Source organism: Manihot esculenta, chromosome 1 (assembly GCF_001659605.2).
Source record: "Manihot esculenta cultivar AM560-2 chromosome 1, M.esculenta_v8, whole genome shotgun sequence".
Classification (NCBI taxonomy): Eukaryota; Viridiplantae; Streptophyta; class Magnoliopsida; order Malpighiales; family Euphorbiaceae; genus Manihot; species Manihot esculenta.
This window is the reverse complement of record NC_035161.2, coordinates 35,932,483-35,951,624: the sequence shown is the minus strand read 5'-3', so window position 1 is coordinate 35,951,624 and position 19,142 is coordinate 35,932,483. Positions and strand designations below refer to the sequence as shown.

Below are 19,142 nucleotides of genomic sequence, written 5' to 3'. Positions count from 1 at the left end.
TTTAATTACAATCAAATTTCTAATTAGCTGAAATCTTTAATTTAAAGAATTAAAATTAGAAATAACATCCAAATTAAAAACCTTGACCTCATATTCAAAAACCTCTCTCATTCCCTATGTTTCTTTACCTTTTCACCGTGACCGTATTTCCTAAAACATAGTCATTCTCACCTATATAGATTTTAGATAAAAATAAAATAAAATAGAATAATACAGACAGTCATATATTAAATTTTATTTTTAATTAAAATTAAATTTAAAATTTATTATAATTGCAATAAATTTAAAAATCAAAGTATTTTGATCTAAAATTAAAAATTTAAGAAATATAAAAAAAAACTTAAAATTGAGGTGTTTTTATGTCAATAGGCCAAAAGAAAAAGAAGAATGAGAGAAGAAAAGCGAAGACGAAGGGAGTAGAAGGCTGTAAGTAGGTCATTGGATGGTCTGACAGTTCAATTTTTTTCTGTTTATTTAATCGAGTATCTTTATTCTTTCCTCTCTTGCTTCGTTGAGGAAAAATTTATTGGTTTGCCTTTTTATTTTGTGGTTGGCTTTTCTGGTGATGATTTCTCCACGTCTGTATCGGTGATTTAGTTGTATTTTTCTTTATCTCCTTGTTTTGTCATAGATCTGAGTTTACACGGCGAGAACTTTGTTAATATGTGATTTGAATGTGGGTTGCGGGTTTCCGTTTCTTTTCTCGGCGGATACACTGTTTCACGTGCTTGGGTCTTGCGGTGCTCTTTTTTTTTCAGAGTCTTTTAGTTCTGTGGTTCACAGGCTGATGTTCTTTTGGATTCAATTTATTGAGTTGGACTGTAATATTTTAAATTAGACTATTTGTGTGTTATTTGGATTCTACATGGATCTACATTGTATTTTGCCATCTAAACCATGATAAATGCTATCTTTGTGCATATTAGAAAAAAATCTTTTTATTTAAAAAATTATATGATATTATTTTAGATTAATATTTTAGAGTAAAAAGAGGTAACTAAAGAAATAAAATATCTGATATTTTAGCAGTGTCTCGAGTATAATAAAATGAAGAAAAAGATTATTTAAATTTGTTATTTGAAAAAAAAAAAGAGAATTAAAGTGTACATTTACTTAATGCCATATGATATTATATGATTCACTTGCTAAAAGAAAAAGGTTTGCAGGGAGGGTAACATGTACAAACCCCGAAGATTCTGGACCTGATAAAGAATATTTGAAGATCAGCGCCAAATCCTTCCATATGTCTCGAAACACAGGAACATGAAACCAAATCTTGCACTAGTCTAAAAATCCCTCCAAATCTTCTTACAAAATGAAATTCCTCTCTCATCCGCCTGACACAAAATTCAATCTCCAGTAGTTTCAGTGACTCTACTTGACACTGCTGATAACCTGCAATGATCAGTTGACAACCTATGGTATGCATACACTGCATTTGTCTCTAATAAATAATCCCATTAAAAATGCTCACCAACTCATCAACCGATCATTTCCTGAATCAACAAGCTTAGCCACAAATTGTTGACGATTTTGATCATCAAATTAATAAAAAAGCAAAAAAATCTCGGTAACAATGGCATGTAGATGCTAACCATGGTAAAACCCCGGAAAGAAGCTGTGAGTATTCTTGCCGGCTTCAGATCGCCAAGGCAAATTTGAAAGATTTGAAACTAAATTTCTTTCAGGCAATCAACTCAACAGCAAGGATTTTGCTGCTCTTGCGGACTCCAAGGATTTACACACCGAAAACTGAAATTACTGATATTTCCTCAACGATTGTTCTCCTTTTTCATCAAATAGAGTTGCAGGGGTATCCAACCGCAGGATTGAAATTGGTGATGAAGAAACCGTCGCTTCTAGAGAGTGTAGGTTTACGGCGAGCATCTGACCGATCGTTGATGGTGCGACCAATAAAGAATAAACGGAGATATTAACGCTATGAGGTGATTGGATTTTAATTTACAGTCTCATTGGCTATTTTCCAACTTCTGAAAATACTGTTGGATCCTCCTTGTCGCCTGCCGGCTTATGCTAAGGAACAGACAAACGGACGGTTATGAATCACTCTTTTTGTTTCATATCATTTCCTGGTAGCTTTTTACAAAAATGAAACAAATTTTTTAAAAAATTTATCCTCATCTCTTATGATCTTCAAGATTCTTGATTATAATTTACATTTGCTATAATTGAGCTTCAAGTTGATAATGCCTCTGAAGTATGACCAGAGCCAATTGGTCAGCCATTACGATTTTGGGCGTTGCACAAAGTTGAAATTCCTTCCTCTTTCTTCATTGAACTTGAACTGGAAAAATTGATGTTCTTCTCATCCTTTTCTCTCAAACCATCTCCGATTTTAAGTGTTATAGGGTTTCTGCCCTTCATGATTATGTATGGCATTTGGTTGGTTGTTTATATTTATGGAGCCAAACTATATGCTTAAGGCTAAATCTCATATTCATATTCTATTACCACTTAAAAATCAAAATTTTAGGAAAGCGGTAAGTACTCATTTTATACATAAGGCGTTTTGTGAGGACGAGTACACTTGTAAAGATGTCTGAGCTTGACCAACGCCTTTCTGCTAGGCAGATAGCCATGAAGGGGCCACTGCAGTACACTTAAATAGTGAAATACATACTTTAAGGGGAAGAAAAGGACAATTCTGAATGGTAAAAATGTCCGTTTGTGGAATTCCTTTTTCCTGGAAAACTTTCTTGCATGTCTTTCCTTTTTGTCCACCTTTGCTGTCTATTAGTTTACTAAAACTGTTTCTTTCAGGGTCGGCCACCCTCATAGTTGCTCCCTTTCTTTACTCTATTATTGTTCTTGTTTTACTTTGAGCTTAGGGACGGCAAATTTTCTTTCCTATATCTGCCGGCAGGAAGTCCTCTCAGGTTTAATATGATGATTCTGTACTAACCGTTACCATATGATAGGTGTCTCTGCCTTCAGGTTAATATCAAGTTGATTAGCATTTATTAAATTTCCCTGGAAATTACAAATGAGGGGTTTTCTTCTAACTGCTCTTTTATCGCTATTTATACATCAATTTCCTTGTTTACCTTCAGATGACAGTTCTTTTGGTCTCTCTTACAATGGAGGGAAAATTATGACACGACCAGTCAGAGTATCCCTTCTATGGTTTGGCACTGGTTGGCAAGAATCTGGTAAAGAAGCTATTAGAAATGCCATAAATTCTTTAACTCCATCTCGATATCTTGGTAAGAATTCTGAAGTGCCCACGTTGGGAGACTGGTGGAATATTGTTAGACAGTATACAGACAGCTCAAACGACCCAGTGTCTGACAGAGTGGATGTCGGATCTGAATGCTTCTACACAGGCTCTGAACTCAACATGACTCGAGACCAAGTGATTGACATTGGACATTCAGTGTTTAACAAGACTTTGATCGATGCATTTCGAGGGAACTTAACCTGTAATGAAGCTTTTGAAGTGAACGAGAACAGTATTTTTCATGTTGTGTTTTCTCATACAGTTATCTTCTTAGATAGAAAGGAGCAGACAGAATTGATGGTCTCTTGTAGTGGGGATCTTCAGGTCGAGGCCTTTGCAGGGGCGAATGTAACTCTGGGATGGGCAAGAGCTCCACAGAAAGATGCTAATTCTGATCAATGTTCAAGATTTTTGCAAGGGAAATCCTATTTAGGCCCACCAAATGGTGATGAGAAGATAGATAGCTTGGTGGGTTACATTCTGTCCAAGATCACGGAGGGGGTTACCAATCGTGATGGAAGAGGGTGGATTGCTAATGATGGAAGTGGAATGACAGTAGGCAGTTTTTGTGCATCTACAATTCAACGACGACCAGAAGGTCCTCCACTATTTAGAGATGGAGAAAGAAAAGTGAGTTTTAATGCTGTTGGTTTGAATGGTTACAGATACATTGTTCAATACATATGGGACCAGAAAATCCAGAACTGTGCCTTGAAGGTATCAGGTAATACAAATTACAGAAATATAGGAAAGGATAAAGGGTAGCAGTTTGCAATACTATGACTACGACATGATCAATCCTTGCATCTATAGCATTCAGAGAGTTGTGATTAAATAGGGTTCCTGACTCCTTTGTTATGCATTCACAGCTGAAATTACTGAAATTTGTTAATTTTTTACTGATTCATTTCTTGGTTCTTGCATCCTTCATTGGTTGTGTCCCTCTGTTTCAATGGTGAGCAAGGGAAAGTTAATGCTTCTTTAACATTCTTAAGAATCTATTTCTAGGGAGATTTTGCTTCAGCAGTTTCAACAACTTGTTTGTTCTCCCTTGTTACAATCCTGTGCATTGGAGTTTACTGATTTTAATCTTCATAACTATCCATCCCAAAAAGACCACCTTACAATTGCATAATGAAATATAGGTGACTGATCATGTAACTACTTCGAAACTTTCTCAGTTCTTAATCATTGCTTTTTCTGTGTTCTATCACCCGAGGTTTGTCATCTTTGCAGTCTCTCCATTGACTTGTACTTCCAAGGATACTGTTTATTGATCATTTTTCCTTTTCTTTACAGAAACCTGTAATTTCAATGTGATTGTTCTTAAACAGCCCAAGGGATATCTAAATAGAGGGCTTGCAGTCAATCACACAGATGGATTGCAGCCATACCCTCCTAACCAGATGTGTCAGTGGAGTGTCAGCTATCCAGCAGCAAAGTTTATCAGTTTCACCATGAACTACCTCTCACTGACGGCAAATGGAGATGATACACTCCAAATTTGCCCATCTAACTCAAGTCTAGCACAATGCAACGTCCTTCAGTTGCTGGAAAAAAATTCTAACAGGAAATTCAAGGTAATGGGCTCAAAAGCTACTATAAAGTTTACAAGTGGAGATCATGTTTCCTTTGAGTCCAGAGGATGGGAACTCAGTTATTCTGCAGGTGAGGCAAATCAAATTTAGCTTCATATCTATGCTAACTTTTCAAGTGTAAGTTTTAACATAACTCAGGAAGCTTGCAGGATTCTGCAATGGGAAGGAAGATGTATATAACCATGATGGTATCATAGGCTACCCACCACTGATCGGCTTTTCTTACATAGAAGGACTGAGTTGCCTATGGATTCTCCATGGGAAACCAGGAACTCTTGTATCATTAAGTTTCACCCATATCAACATCTCAGAAGACTTTGATTTTCTTGCCATATATAATGGCGCAAAGCAGCAGGTAGCTAACTTCTCTGGCTATTATTCTGGGTCTGGTCTCCCGCATTTGAACTTGACTGGTGAAGTTAGGATTGCATTTGCTACTCAGACAGAAAAAGGGCAAGGTTGGTCAGCTAATTATTTCATTGCATCTCCTGTGAGTCGCAATAGCAAAACATTCCTTGTCATCATCATTGTTGTTTCAGCTGTTGGAGTAAGCATTTCTCTTGCTTTCATAGCCTTCGCCTTGCGCAAAAATAGAAGCAGGTGCAGTTATGCAATGGATTCAGATGAGAGCCTGATGCTAATGAGACTAGAAACGATCAGAGATGAAAACCTAATTGGGGAGGGGCCTTCTGCAGTTGTTTACAGAGCAGTTTTGACGGATGGGAAGTGTATAGCAGTCAAAGCTCCTAAAGGTACAGCTTCTCCAGTTGACTTAGAGAGGGAGATATTGAGTAAATCCTCTTCCCACCCAAATATCATATCTTTAGTTGGATATGCACACGATGGACTCCAAAGACATTACTTGGCGTTTGAATTCATGAGTGGGGGCAATTTGAGGATGAACTTGATGGAAAGAGGAGAAAGACTAGACTGGGAGAAGAGATTAGCTATAGCATTACAGATCTGCTCTGCAATCCAAATGCTTCACATGTATCTGAAACCACCTATTTATCATGGCAATATAGCATCTGAGAATATTCTCCTTGATGAATTAAGCAATGCAAAATTAGCTGGTTTCAGCAAGGCAGATTATTGCAGCAACAACAGGATGAATCCTGGAGACTTGTCTGAAATGGCAGAAGATATTTGGAGTTTTGGAATAGTTTTGGTTGAGCTTTTAAGAGGACAGAACCTAGATGATAGAAATGCCTACAAAAATTTCAGGAGCCTTGAAGAGGTAAATGAGTTTGTTGGCAACCATGAGCACTTTGATCGACGATTGGGTATTCCTGATGAACAAAGTAGGATCATGGGTCTAGCAAAGTTGGGTGAAATTGCAAAATGGTGCATTGGTCTTGGCTGTGGAGTTGAAAGGGAAAGAAATAATCCTCAGATAGGTGATGTTTTGTCAGGCTTGAAGCAGGTGAAGCAAATGTTTTGTTGTGTGTGAGGTAGAAAGGAAGAAGAAAGTAAACAACAGCAACATCTTTACAACATTGTCCTGTTTTCTATATATGATTGTAAATCATAAAGGATGTCCTCAGTGCACAAAGACTCCTCGCTTTACAAGAGTCAGGAGAGGATAATCCGTCCTAATCGTACATAAATTACATTTAGTGTGAAGCTTGAAGCAATTTTTATAGAAATACATGAATGAATATTGGAAATATTCATCAACCTTTGTATATGATCAAATATCGTTTGTTCAAATAATTGGACACCTGCCTTGATATAAGGGTTTCAACCTGCAATATTTGCTTGTTTTGAACATCTTGTAATCACAACCATTTTTTTTCCTATTTTGCTCTCATGGCAGGTTTGCTGTCGCACTTTTTTTAATTTAACTGGGCAGAGTTAGGGTTTTTTTCGGTTTTATTTTGTTTCTTTTTGTGATCTTCGGTATCTCCATCTTTTCAGTGTGTCGTAAATCACATTACAGATTAGCCTGAGCAGATTAGAAATCGAATTTCACCACAAATTAGGGGGACATGGATTCAGAAGGCCAGGACATTACTCAGTTTAAACCAAATTATGAAATTGATTTGAAGCTGAGTCGACTATAAATTCAATCCAGGTTTTTCTACATATATTATCCATGAATAAAAAATTTACACCGATGACCATTGACCCCTCATTTCACCCTGAAAACGAGAAGGGGGGGGGGGGGGGGATGAGTGCCGACCGAGTGAGACTGCTCAAATAAGAAGAAAAATGAACTGACAATCACATAAAAATTCAGAGAATTGTCAAAGCCACATTATCAATAAATATCAGAAGCAAGAAGGCTAATTGTCTTTCAACTGTTTCTGAGATCACCAACAAAAGTGAAATTTTTGCTTTTGAACAAACTAGTTATGGCAAGTTGTATCTGTGCTGTTCAAGGCAAGCGAAGCAGATCCTCCAAAACAAAGAATTTATTTGGCTGAAGCACCAAATATCGCTCAATATGACTTCCCGCAGTGTATCAAGCTCCCAGCACCCAAGAAAAGACCAAAAATGGCAGCACTGCCTAGTGTTGTTTGTCCAATATGCCTGATCTTCAAAAGTCCTGGCACCTGCATTTTGATGATATATTTACACTCACATCACATTGGATACAAGATGATTACGATCACAAAAACATTAATAATAAAGACAATAAAGGAGGACGAAGAACTAAAAGATATAACAGCAGCTGGTCATTTCAATTGAAAAAGAAAATTATTGGTAAACTTTATGGTCAGCAAACAGGAAAATAAAGGCCAAAGGAACTTGTCATGAAGACAGGAGGTCAATGACCTTGATCTATTGAAAACTTCATCTCTACATGGCTTTAGCAAATAGCTAGCGCTGTTTGGCTAGGAGAACCCAAATATCTTTTTAACTACAGCATCCTTAGCGTCTCAGAGCTGAATAAATTTTCAATCCAACAGCAAACAGAATACAGCAGCCAATAATTATTATTGCTGTTGTTTTACGTTTGGGCAAGAAACTCGTAAAAGAATATATGCTTGTAGCATAGCAGAATAGAGCATCCTAGCAATGCTATTGTAACACCTTTGCAACACCTGATTTGAGGAATATGAAACTTCAGGAGGCAATAAGCATGTTTCCAGGTTCCATTTGACCCAGCATTAAATTCAGTATCACTTATCCAACATAGCCTAGACTGGAAACGTGCTTCAGTAACAGAAAAATATTTACAAGCATAGCCCACTTTATGCGCACAAAACCTTGCAATTGCTTTGACTTTGGTATGAAACCATGGGAAACAATACCATGTCTGAGCACAAATTGGATCCATCTTAACACCAAATTGGAAGTTTCTTCTTGATGCTTGAATATAATAAAAATATTAATGCAAATCCATCTGCTAGAATTTCATGTGGTGCACAAATCTGTGTGCTGCTGCATTAAATAGGTCAAGACATTTGTGTGCTTCAAAAATTGGGTTTTGAGCAAAAGCATGTTAGTCAGCATTTAGACAGTTGTCAAGTTGCATAAGCTTGAACTCATTATTCGTATAGGATCCTTTAATTATTTATTCAAAGATGAATTAAAGGATCCTCCAATTTTGGAATGAGAGTCCACTCTCCCCTCCCAAAAAAAGAAAAACACATTTTAGTCCCCATTTGAAATGTAAAAACTTTTAATTTCACGACATCAATTAAAAAATATACATGTAATTTGTATGAATATCACAAAGTTAGCCTTCAGCATAACGATATTATCATAAAAGTAAACTGTTCAGCTTTGGTACCATGTGAAGGTACACGTAAATATATCTTTTTTGGAACCTGAATAAGGTGGGGAAATCTATCCTAATGGGACAACCTAGCAGTCCCAAGTTCAAACTGCTAAGATGAGGTGGTGGGCTAAACAGGTTTTTAGATGAAAACTACAAGGCTAACACATTCAATGGTGGGATTATCTGTGGTAGAAGGAATTATGGGCTTAGAGAGGTATGAACAGAAAAAAAGGGGGAAAATCCTCCCTTGATCCCTCAAACAAAGATTTAGTTAATTTGGAGGAAACAAAATAAATACATTTTACCTGTTTTTCCAGATACTTTGATTACCATGCTTAACTTTTGGAATAGCTAGAAGTTTTTTGTTTTTGCCTCATGCACAATATGCCTTTATTGAAATTCTTATGTAATTAAAACACACACGGAGTTATATACAAAGCATATTGAACTATACCCACTATGCAAAAAAGAAAAGCATAAAACATAAATTTTCAGTTTGTTAATGAAGCATGTCAGATGAAGAACAAACATATGTTGTCTCAAGAATCTAATGTGTGAATGTTAGTATTAGTCAGATATTATACCTTATACCTGATTGCCTCATATGTCCCATATACAGCCCCTAGAAAGAAAACACAACATTAGAAATATAATCATTAAGCACAAATAGCTACACTTAATAATGTGTTACAATGTCATAAATGGATATCCATTGAAGTTACAATTATATGATGTGAAAATGTTAAATACCAAACAAGATCAAGATCCATTAACCATCATGCAAGATACATGAGCGTATATTTTAGCAATATGGAACAGGATGTTAAATATGGCTTTATTGCACGATCAATGTGCGAACTCCACAATCAGAATTAAGAAATGCATTTTGCTATTTCAAAAACACCTTTGTTCCTCAAAGCAGTATATTAAGTAGCATATTTCTACTTCTCCAAAAAAAAAAAAAAAGAAACAAAAAAGAGTAGCATATTTCACTCATCAGTATCACATGACAAGTCAAAAAGTTTCACTAAAGTAGACACATGACAGAACATGAGGAATGCATCATGTATCAGAAACCATGAGAAACATGAGCATGCTTTACATCCAAAAAAGAGGTAAATAAATATCAATCAATCCATCACAGGCTGGCTTGAGTTTGCTGCAAAACTTCAGAATCTATTTTACATCATGAACTTCTTTTGTCTTTTCTTTGGCAAAGTGAATTTTTATATTTACTCTCATCTAAATCAAATATAAATACTTAGAATCCAAGATTTTTACTTATTATAATCATTACAATCAAAAGAAGGGCCTCATATCCACACAGTGACCAAATGACAACACATAATAGATTCAATCACTAACTTTAATAACAACCCATTATTTCCAACTAGCCATTACCTTGTGGCATGATCCAATCACTATGGACACTAACATCATTTAACATACTATAAATTAAGACTCTAGTAGTTTAAGTTCCAGCTCTGCAATATGAAGGGGGTATCATACTCTCGAAAATTTTATCAACTCTAATATTTCCACTGTTCTCAATCTCATAGTTCCAAGAGCAATTGCAAGGACTTTGCAAGTAAAAAACTATGGAATACCAACTTATAACAACGCTGATCAACACATCTTCCAAAATCAAGTATACCACAGAAGAATAGACTTCTTTTTTCCAATGAGATAATACGCTCCTACCTTTACGGCTCCGAATATGATTTTTTTTTTTTTCCTTTGTAAAACCTAACTCCAAAAAACATTGTGGTAGTTGGAATCCTGGAATTAAATCATGTGCCCGCACTCAATAAGTAGTTCTCTAAACTCCTTCCAAAATCAAGACACAGTACAAATGGGAATCCTGATTCCTGAAAATAATTTTTAATAACAAGAAGAATTTCTAGTTATGCCATAAACCAATTCACTTAATCAAGAGTACTATTGGCCATGTAACCCCCCAACCAAGAAAAGCAATATGGAACAAAATCAGAACAAGAAGATTCAATGAAAGAGGAGAGAAAAGAAAAACGACAGTCCAAATGGAGAAGTTGTTGAGATGGTTTAGGGTTAAGAGAGATACCGACAGCGCCACCAACAGCACCTCCAACGGCCACGCCGGCGGTCACTCGAGCCAGGCAACTATCCCTCGCCATTCCGATAATATGAAAATCTGTACTTGTTGATTGATATCTAACTCTCTAGGTTTTTTGCGGTTTCGCAGTTTTATGGGACAGAAGTAAAATTTGGTCTTAAGATTTCACTCCGTCTGTTTTTTATATTTTAACTGTAAATAAATGCAAATGCAATTTTTTAAGATTGGACATTGCTAACTTCTTTTAAGTCTTTAATTTTAGACTTAAAAGAATTATTTTAATTTTAGATTTTTAATAAATTTTTTCAATTGGAAAAATAAAATTAAAAATTAGTAGGGCAAGAAATGCAAAAAGCAAAAATCATTTCCGTTGCCGGGAATCGAACCCGGGTCTCCTGGGTGAAAGCCAGATATCCTAACCGCTGGACGACAACGGAGTTGTTGGAGAACTGCCTAGGTCTTAATTTTTTTATAATTTATTATAAATTTCATGTGCGACTTTTAACTCTTACTCCCTCTTCCCTTGGATAGGAAATGATACCTAGCATTAGTCAGTAAATACCAATATTTAATTGATTTTCCTGCTTAAAAAAAAAATCTCAACCATTACAACAACCTCCAACATTCTTTCTTATGGCATTTTTGTTGGAGCCAGAAATTTTTATCCAATTTTTGGTATATATCTTATGTACCCTTGAAAAATATACTTTCCCAATTCGCCTATCCATTGTGTGTTTTTTTCAGAGAGGGCTGCATGTTATCCTTTATGGCCGTCTTTTTATCCTTTCCCATGTGACTTGTATAAGCTTTGGAAGAGGACACCACCTCTGCTCTTTCACATTCAATTCCTGGCAAACGTCAGGTCTCATTGAACAGATTATCCTTCCAATTGGAAACTAGTAGATTCTTCTATGTTAAGAGGCAAAATCTCATCCTTTTCCATGTGACTGGTAAGAATTGTAAGACACTCATGTATTGCCTCTGCTTCTGGGTGTGACTGATCTTTGACAAAGAAAGATTGGATTCTCTTGTCTATCTCAATCCAGCTACACCCTGGATTCTTCTTCAGTCCTAACTCTTTCATCTTTAATCTCACTGTGCGCACCTTATCCCACTTCTTCACAGACGCATACATATTTGATAAAGTAACATAAGTTGATGGATCATCAGGATCTTTCTTAATAAGCAACTTTGCAATTTCCTCCCCCAATTCTAAATCTTTATGCAAATGGCACGCAGAAAATAGTGTGCTTAACAATCCAACATCTTCTGTAATTTCTCTATTGCTATGGAGAATGCTATAAGCTTCACGCAATCTTCCAGCACGCCCAAGAAGATCAATCAAGCAAGAGCAGTGCTCAATTCTTGGATTAATTCCAAACTTGATGGTCATCTGATTGAAATAATAATAGCCCTTATCAACCAATCCTGCATGGCTGCAAGCTGACAAAACTTCAAGGAAAGTGACTGCATCTGGTTTTGCATTAGACTGCTGCATTTCACCAAAAAGCCTCAGAGCTTCTAAAGCTTGGCCATTAGATCCATAGGCAGTAATCATTGAAGTCCATGATACAACATCCCTCTCTGGCAACTTGTTAAAAACGATACGGGCTTCATCTACAGCACCACATTTAGCATACATGTCAAGGAGAGCCCCCATGACAACTTCATTAGTCTCTAATCCCCTCTCGGAGACACAATTATGTATCTCTTTACCCTTTTCTAAGGCTGCTAGTTGTGAACAAGCTGATAAGAGACTAGAGAACGTTACAGCATCTGGTTTTACACCGGCCACATTCATTTCATCATACATGTGAAGTGCCTCAAAATAATTGCCCACAGTCAGATATCCAGAAATCATAACATTCCAACAAACTACATTTTCCTTCGGCAGCATTTCAAAGACAGTTTCAGCGGAGTGGACTCTTCCACATTTGAAGTATAGATCAATTAATCCACTGATAACAAAAATATCAGCCTTAATACTGTTTCTAATCACATATCCATGCATGAATCTTCCATGACGAAGTTGGGCTGCTCTTGAACATGCCATTAAGATACTACTTAAAGTGGTTAGAGTTGGTTTAATTCCTTCAAGATTCATTCTCTTAAGAAGTTCAATGCATCTTTTGCTATCACCAACCGAACTGTATCCTGCAATCATGCAATTCCAAGCAACCAGAGGCTTTTTTGGCGTCTGCTCAAAAATGTCTTTAGCTATATCTAAGCAGCCACATTTTCCATACATGTCTATAAGAGCAGAACTAACAAAACCATCCAATACCATCCCACTTTTTATAATTACCCTATGAATCTCTTTACCTCTTTCTAAGTCCAACAGCCTTGCACATGATGAGATGACAGTCGTCAATGTCACTGAGTTCGGCTCAAACCCAGAATCCCTCATTTTCCCAAACAGTTCCAACGCTTTCTTAGCATTGCCACATTGGTAAAAACAAGAAATAACAGTATTCCAACTCGCCACATCTCTTTCAGGCATTTCGTCAAACAACTGTATAGCACACGAAAACAAGTTGCACTTCGCATACAACCCCACCAGAGAGCTCCCAACAACAATATCAAACACATAACCAGATTTTATCAAATGCGCATGAATCTCTCTCCCATAACTAGCTTCACCTAACCCACCACAAGCCTTTAGCAAACTTGGGTAGGTAAAACTATCAGGTTTCACGAAAGGATATCGCAATAACCTATCAAAAAGTTCAAGCGCTTCCATGTACATATGATTCTTGGTGTAAGCAGCCAAAAGGCAATTCCACAAGGAGATGTCTAATGGGTTCTCAACCCTTTGGAAAATAAGCTTAGCGAGGTCATAGTATTGGCAAGAGAAGTAGAGGTTGATAAGGTTCTTGCACAAGGCAATGTTGTCTTGTAGGCCTAAAGTGACCATTTTTTGGTGGATGAGTTTGCCTTGCCGTATTGACTTGGTAGTCATGCATTTTCTTAAGATAGACAGTAGCTTTGCGAAGTCCATGCAAGAGTTGGTTGGCAGAAATTATAAACAAAATTGGCATAGTCAGGAAAGAAAGTTTTGGTCACAATGGAGATGTTATAGCTGTTAATTGTATGCATGATTTGCGATTGGAGGCCAGGAATTTGAATTCTTCATCTCGTGGGCATTGCGTATACTACGGTCTATGAATGGAGAAATCATCCACTAAACTAATAACTGGATGCTTATTTATATGTATATTGATGAATTAAACACTTTTAATTAGTAGGTAATTAAGATGTGGGATTCAAATTTAAGTTTATCAAATGGATGATATAATAATAATAATAATAATACTCTAAACTTTTAACTTACCACTAGGGATGGCAAGCGGGCGGGTTTTCACGGGTACCCGATCCGCCCAAATCCTATTAGGACGGATTTGGATTTTTACAAAACGGATTTGGGCGGATTCGGATTTGAATATTTTTACCCATCTCGGATTCGGGTGGGGTTCGGAGTTAGGTGATCGGATACCCGTTACCCGAACCCGGTTAGCTATACTAACAAAACTAACCCTAATTCCTAAATTTTCTTTTTTCGTTTCACTTCATAAGCTTCCCTCTCTCTGTCGGCGCCTCTCTCCCCCGCTTCCCTTTCCATTATTTCCGATCGACTCTCTCTCCCACTTCACTGCCGGCAGCCCCGACACCGGCGATGTCTCCATTTTCTCCCCAACGACCATAAATCTTCTCCCTCCCCAGTTAGGGATTTCTCCATCCCTTGAGTACTACCTTCAAGGAATTCCTCTCGCGTTCCTGTATTGATAAGAGCGCATTCTCATACTCCCACACTTAACCGGCATCTGATTGAAGAGCTCCAAGGCAAACAACGGATATTCTAACAAGACCGGGTAAGCACTCAGAGATAGGAACAGTAATTCCACAAACTAAAAATACAGAGTCTGCAAGCTGCTCGTGAGGTTTTTTTTCTTTTTATTTTTTTTATTTATCACTTGTGCGCTTTGTGTATTATTGAATTGGCACGATATTAGCATTTTTAATTTTGTTCTTGTAGTTTTCTTGTATGAGATTTTGCTCTATCTCTGGGTTGGTGCAAATTGCTTTTTTCATTTGGATAGAGACTACAGAGTTAGCTTTTAAAAAATCCGTATATGGTATTTTTTTGTTTTACCTGAGTCTGGCTGTGCTTTGAGAAGCTATTTTGTTATGTTTCTGTTTGGTTTTTTGCTGTTTGCCTGTTTGGTTTTTTGCTGTTTGCCTATTTGGTTTTTTGCTGTTTGTCCTCTCGCCTCATCTCTCTTTTCCTTTTCTTCAACCTAGTGTAACAAAAATTGACTGGGAGGCTATTGTGCTTAGGTATTGATATGTGCAACTTCTATGAGTAGTTCATTCATTGCTTCTTGTTGATTTTTCCTTCAGAGTTACTGGCTTGGTCTTAAATCTTAATATCTAAACCTGAAGTAGTAATTTCCTAGCATATCAACTAGCATTACCCAAATGAACCTTAGTGGCTTCCATGATCTGGTTTTCCTTCTTCTGGAAAAATCTTTTTGTTCTTCTATGCATATGATTTTGGGTGTTCTTTAAATTTTTTGTGTAAAAAAATCGGGTTCCATCGGGTTCGGGTATTGTGCGGGTATTATTAAACGTATTTAGAACGGGTACGGGTATTAAAATTAAAATACTAAACGGGTTTGGGACGGATTTGGGAATTTTACATATAATCGGGTTCGGATTTGGGTACTCTCAATTTCGCGGGTACCCTACCCGTTGCCATCCCTACTTACCACTTCACTGCAATAAGGGAAAAAATACAATAAATGCAAAGTCAATATTCAAAAACATTTAATTTTCTTTGAAAGTGCGAGGATGTAATTTTAAATAAATTGAGGAGCGTTTTTGTAATTAGATTTTCGTGTACGAGTCTTCGCCCTTGCTGGGTTGCAGCATATAAAAACCAGCCAGTTCATACATTTGGTTCTTCATCCATGACAGTTGAACATAATTTTTGGAGCAAACATGGCTTCAGTTTCATCTTTTTTCTTCTTCATCTTCAAAAGCGTGCCTTTTGTGCTATGTTTAGTCCCAGTTACTTCTGCTTTGTGCCATGGTCATGAGAGCTCTGCCTTGTTGCAACTCAAGGAAAGCTTTATAATTGATGAGGGAGCTTCTTATGGTCCTGCTTATCCGAAAATTTATACTTGGAAGCAGCAAGGCGATTGCTGCTCATGGGATGGTGTCACCTGCGATGAGCGCAGTGGTCATGTGATTGGCCTTGATCTCAGTAGCAGCTGTCTCTATGGTTCCATCAACTCTAGCAGCACCCTCTTCCATCTTGTTCACCTCCGCGCCCTTAACCTCGCCAATAACCATTTTAATCACTCGCCAATTCCGTCAAGCTTAGCCTACCTTCCCAAGCTCAGCTATCTCAATCTCTCCGGCTCTTCCTTTTCTGGCCAAATCCCATCCAACATTTCAGAATTGTCTAAGTTGTCTTCTCTTGACTTGTCTCTAAATGACGAATTAACGCTCAAAACGCCGAATTTTAGAAGTCTAGTTCAGAACTTGACCAGCCTAGAAGAACTGAACCTAAGTTGGGTGGAGATATCATCCTCAGTTCCTGAGATCTTAGCAAATTTTTCTTCTTTAAAATCTCTCAGTGTGAGAAATTGTGGACTAAATGGTGAATTTCCTTCTGGGATTTTTCGGCTGGCCAATCTACAAGCTCTTCTTTTGTCAGTGAACTGGGATCTCAGTGGTCATTTTCCAGAATTCAATTCCAGTAGTCCTCTTCGATCAATACAGCTCTCGCACACAAGATTTTCTGGAGAGCTGCCACCTTCCATTGGAAACCTCGGTTACTTGGATACATTAAATATTTGGGAATGCTACTTCCTCGGACAAATTCCGGCTTCACTCGGAAACCTCACCCGACTTGATTACTTGGACCTTTCAGACAACAATTTCGAGAGTCATAATATTTCTTCCCTGGCATGGATTGGTAAGGAAACCAAACTCACACTTTTGGGACTTTCCGAGATTAGCTTAAATGGTCAGCCACTCCCAGCATATTTTGCCAACCTAACCCAACTTGATTCCTTTCTTCTAAGCGCTTGTCAAATAACTGGTCCAATCCCATCTTGGCTTATGAACATGACCCAGCTAACTACAATAGAACTTTCACGAAACAGTTTGCGAGGACCAATTCAAGATTCAATCCTCCAACTAGAAAACCTTGAAATTCTTAACCTTAGTGAAAATAACTTGAGTGGCATAGTAGATTTCCGCATGTTTCCTGAGCTCAAAAGGTTGCAGTCGCTGCTGTTGTCAAACAACCAACTCACGTTGCTAGCCAAGGCCAACAGAAACGCTACTCTTCAAAAATTTCGGGTCTTGGGATTTGCGTCTTGCCACCTAAGTCGCTTTCCCAGTTTCCTGCATGGTCAAGATAAGCTGCAGATGCTAGACTTGTCCAACAACAATATTCAAGGTGAAGTACCCGAGTGGATATGGAACACAAGTAAAGATACTTTGGAGTATCTAGATCTTTCTAACAATCATCTCATAGGTTTCCAAACACATCCAACCGTTTTTCCATGGACTCGACTAACTTACCTTCAGTTGAGTTCTAACATGTTGCGGGGATCACTTCCAATACCTCCACCATCCACTGTAATTTATTCCATCTCAAATAACAAATTGACAGGGGAAATTTCGCCATACATTTGCAGTCTTAATTCTGTTTATGCCCTTGATTTGTCTTACAACAACTTGAGTGGTATGCTTCCTCCATGTTTGGGCAACTTCAGTCCTACTCTTCAACTGCTAAATCTAGCAGGAAACAACTTCAGCGGCAAGATTCCACACACGCACACAAACGAATGCAGCTTAAGGATGATAATGCTTGATTCCAATCAGTTAGAGGGACAAGCACCCAGATCATTGAGCAATTGCGCCAATCTGGAGTTTCTAAGTTTTGAAAACAATCGAATCTTTTCCCCTCTTGGTTAGGAGCACTTCAAGAGCTGAAGGTTCTCATTCTGCGGCATAATCGCTTTCATGGTTTTGTGGGGAGTGAAGATACAACCAACTTTGAGTTTCCAATGTTGCGCATCATTGACCTCTCTCACAATAATTTTTCAGGTCAATTGCCAACTCAGTACTTTCTAAGTTGGAAATCAATGAAGGTAAAGAATGAAGATCAATTAGCATACATGCAGGCAATCAAGTACCTTGGAATTTTCAACAATAATTGGTTGACTTACCATCAAATGTTCTCGGTATCAGTAACGAACAAAGGCGTGGAGCTTCAATATTCCAAGATCTGGGAAACCTTTGTTGCCATTGATTTTTCGAGTAACAAATTTGATGGAGACATTCCAAAGGTAATTGGGAAGCTAAATGGGCTTCATTTACTCAACCTTTCTAACAACCATCTCAGTGGTGTCATTCCGTCATCCTTGGGGAATCTTTCACAGCTTGAATCATTGGATCTTTCTCAAAACCATCTATCGGGAGAGATTCCTCAACAGCTGACGCAACTTAATTTTCTTGCTTTTTTTAACGTATCTCATAATCATCTTATGGGGTATATACCCCAAGGGAAGCAATTTGATACGTTTCAAAATGATTCATACATTGGAAACTCAGGCTTGTGTGGGATTCCTCTGTCAATAAAATGTGGAAATTCGGAGGCTTTGCCACCGTCATTTTCACATGAAGGAGATGAAGACGACAAGGGTATTGCATCAGAATTCGGTTGGAAACAAGTTTTGATTGGATATTGCAGTGGGTTGATCTTTGGGTTGGTGATTGGGCACATCGTCGTCACCCGCAAATTTGAATGGTTTTTGAAGACTTTCAGGTTGAGACGACCAAGAAGGTAAGGGGCACAGGGTGCTGTAACAAAAATTAAATTGCTCCGATTTCTATCCGCATATGCCTGTTTTTTTTTTTCTTTTAAAATTATTAAAATAATGTTATTGTGATTATCTTGTATGATTTTTTTCTTGTCAAAATATAGAAATAAAGCTACTTACTTTTCTACCATATAAATATATATAACTTCAAAGAAAATGCGATCGCTCTTTCTTGGAAGCTACGACATTAAAGGCATCTCCATCAAAGAAAGCAAATAGGGAAAATATAGAGACATGAAAGATGTAGTAGTCTCATCAATCAAGAAAAACAACTTAAAATACTAAAAGAAAATGAATAATTGCCCACTGCTCAATGTAGACGTTTGTGCGTATTGACTGGGGGAACTGAATATATCAACTAAACATGTGGGGGAGAGAATGTTACGCCACAACCACAAGATTGCCTTGAAGACCACAAGCAATAATATAGACTTGGCCTAATGCAACCTGTCTCACATAAAATCCATACCCAAATTACTAACTTCAATTCAAAATTTTAGTTTCATTTATTAAATTAAATATTAAAGTTTTATTTTTGCAACTAGATATTAAATTTTTATTATCAACCATTTTCTTTTTCCTCCTGATA

The 19,142-nt window shown here is 37.4% G+C and overlaps 5 protein-coding genes and 1 non-coding gene across 8 annotated transcripts; 3 read left to right on the top strand and 3 right to left on the bottom strand.

Moving 5' to 3' along the window:
* The first annotated feature begins 1,068 nt into the window (after positions 1–1,068).
* LOC110599756 lies at positions 1,069–6,531 on the top strand. Of its 3 annotated transcripts, none has more exons than XM_043960051.1 (4): positions 1,070–2,955; positions 3,072–3,962; positions 4,538–4,906; positions 4,986–6,531. In XM_043960051.1, the coding sequence occupies exons 2-4, from the start codon at positions 3,113–3,115 to the stop codon at positions 6,284–6,286; spliced, it is 2,520 nt and encodes an 839-aa protein (XP_043815986.1). In that variant the 5' UTR covers positions 1,070–2,955; positions 3,072–3,112; the 3' UTR covers positions 6,287–6,531. The 3 variants fall into 3 exon arrangements, with proteins under 3 accessions (XP_021592047.1, XP_043815986.1, XP_021592115.1); XM_021736423.2 differs by having other exon boundaries at positions 1,071–1,946; XM_021736355.2 differs by having other exon boundaries at positions 1,069–3,962.
* A 505-nt stretch (positions 6,532–7,036) lies between these two features.
* LOC110599684 (reactive oxygen species modulator 1) lies at positions 7,037–10,829 on the bottom strand. The gene is made up of 3 exons (XM_021736248.2): positions 10,644–10,829; positions 9,148–9,185; positions 7,037–7,391 (listed from the first exon to the last, which is right to left on the bottom strand). Exons 1-3 carry the CDS (start codon positions 10,714–10,716, stop codon positions 7,278–7,280), a joined length of 225 nt encoding a protein of 74 aa, XP_021591940.1. The 5' UTR covers positions 10,717–10,829; the 3' UTR covers positions 7,037–7,277.
* Positions 10,830–11,020: 191 nt separating this feature from the next.
* TRNAE-UUC lies at positions 11,021–11,092 on the bottom strand. The gene has a single exon. It is a non-coding gene; the product is annotated as a tRNA-Glu (tRNA).
* A 169-nt stretch (positions 11,093–11,261) lies between these two features.
* Positions 11,262–13,961, bottom strand: LOC110631362 (pentatricopeptide repeat-containing protein At5g27110). The gene has a single exon (XM_021779204.2). It carries the CDS (start codon positions 13,651–13,653, stop codon positions 11,533–11,535), a length of 2,121 nt encoding a protein of 706 aa, XP_021634896.1. The 5' UTR covers positions 13,654–13,961; the 3' UTR covers positions 11,262–11,532.
* Positions 13,962–15,634: 1,673 nt separating this feature from the next.
* LOC110610505 (receptor-like protein 7) lies at positions 15,635–17,645 on the top strand. Its single transcript, XM_021750451.2, has one exon. The coding sequence runs from the start codon at positions 15,654–15,656 to the stop codon at positions 17,643–17,645; it is 1,992 nt and encodes a 663-aa protein (XP_021606143.2). The 5' UTR covers positions 15,635–15,653.
* Positions 17,644–18,520, top strand: LOC110599617 (receptor like protein 22-like). The gene has a single exon (XM_021736127.2). It carries the CDS (start codon positions 17,738–17,740, stop codon positions 18,518–18,520), a length of 783 nt encoding a protein of 260 aa, XP_021591819.1. The 5' UTR covers positions 17,644–17,737.
* The last annotated feature ends 622 nt before the right edge of the window (positions 18,521–19,142 follow it).

What these genes read in the sequence shown, in the direction of transcription:
- LOC110599756 (XM_021736355.2), top strand. Translation starts at nt 3,005, where the DNA reads ATGAGGGGTTTTCTTCTAACTGCTCTTTTATCGCTATTTATACATCAA. An exon ending in CTGTGCCTTGAAGGTATCAG is followed by an intron (nt 3,963 to 4,537) that starts GTAATACAAATT and finishes TTTTCTTTACAG; the next exon opens with AAACCTGTAATTTCAATGTG. An exon ending in GGAACTCAGTTATTCTGCAG is followed by an intron (nt 4,907 to 4,985) that starts GTGAGGCAAATC and finishes GGAAGCTTGCAG; the next exon opens with GATTCTGCAATGGGAAGGAA.
- LOC110599684 (XM_021736248.2), bottom strand. Translation starts at nt 10,716, where the DNA reads ATGGCGAGGGATAGTTGCCTGGCTCGAGTGACCGCCGGCGTGGCCGTT. An exon ending in TGCTGTTGGTGGCGCTGTCG is followed by an intron (nt 9,186 to 10,643) that starts GTATCTCTCTTA and finishes TTTTCTTTCTAG; the next exon opens with GGGCTGTATATGGGACATAT. An exon ending in ATGAGGCAATCAGGTATAAG is followed by an intron (nt 7,392 to 9,147) that starts GTATAATATCTG and finishes ATCAAAATGCAG; the next exon opens with GTGCCAGGACTTTTGAAGAT.
- LOC110631362 (XM_021779204.2), bottom strand. Translation starts at nt 13,653, where the DNA reads ATGGACTTCGCAAAGCTACTGTCTATCTTAAGAAAATGCATGACTACC.
- LOC110610505 (XM_021750451.2), top strand. Translation starts at nt 15,654, where the DNA reads ATGGCTTCAGTTTCATCTTTTTTCTTCTTCATCTTCAAAAGCGTGCCT.
- LOC110599617 (XM_021736127.2), top strand. Translation starts at nt 17,738, where the DNA reads ATGTTGCGCATCATTGACCTCTCTCACAATAATTTTTCAGGTCAATTG.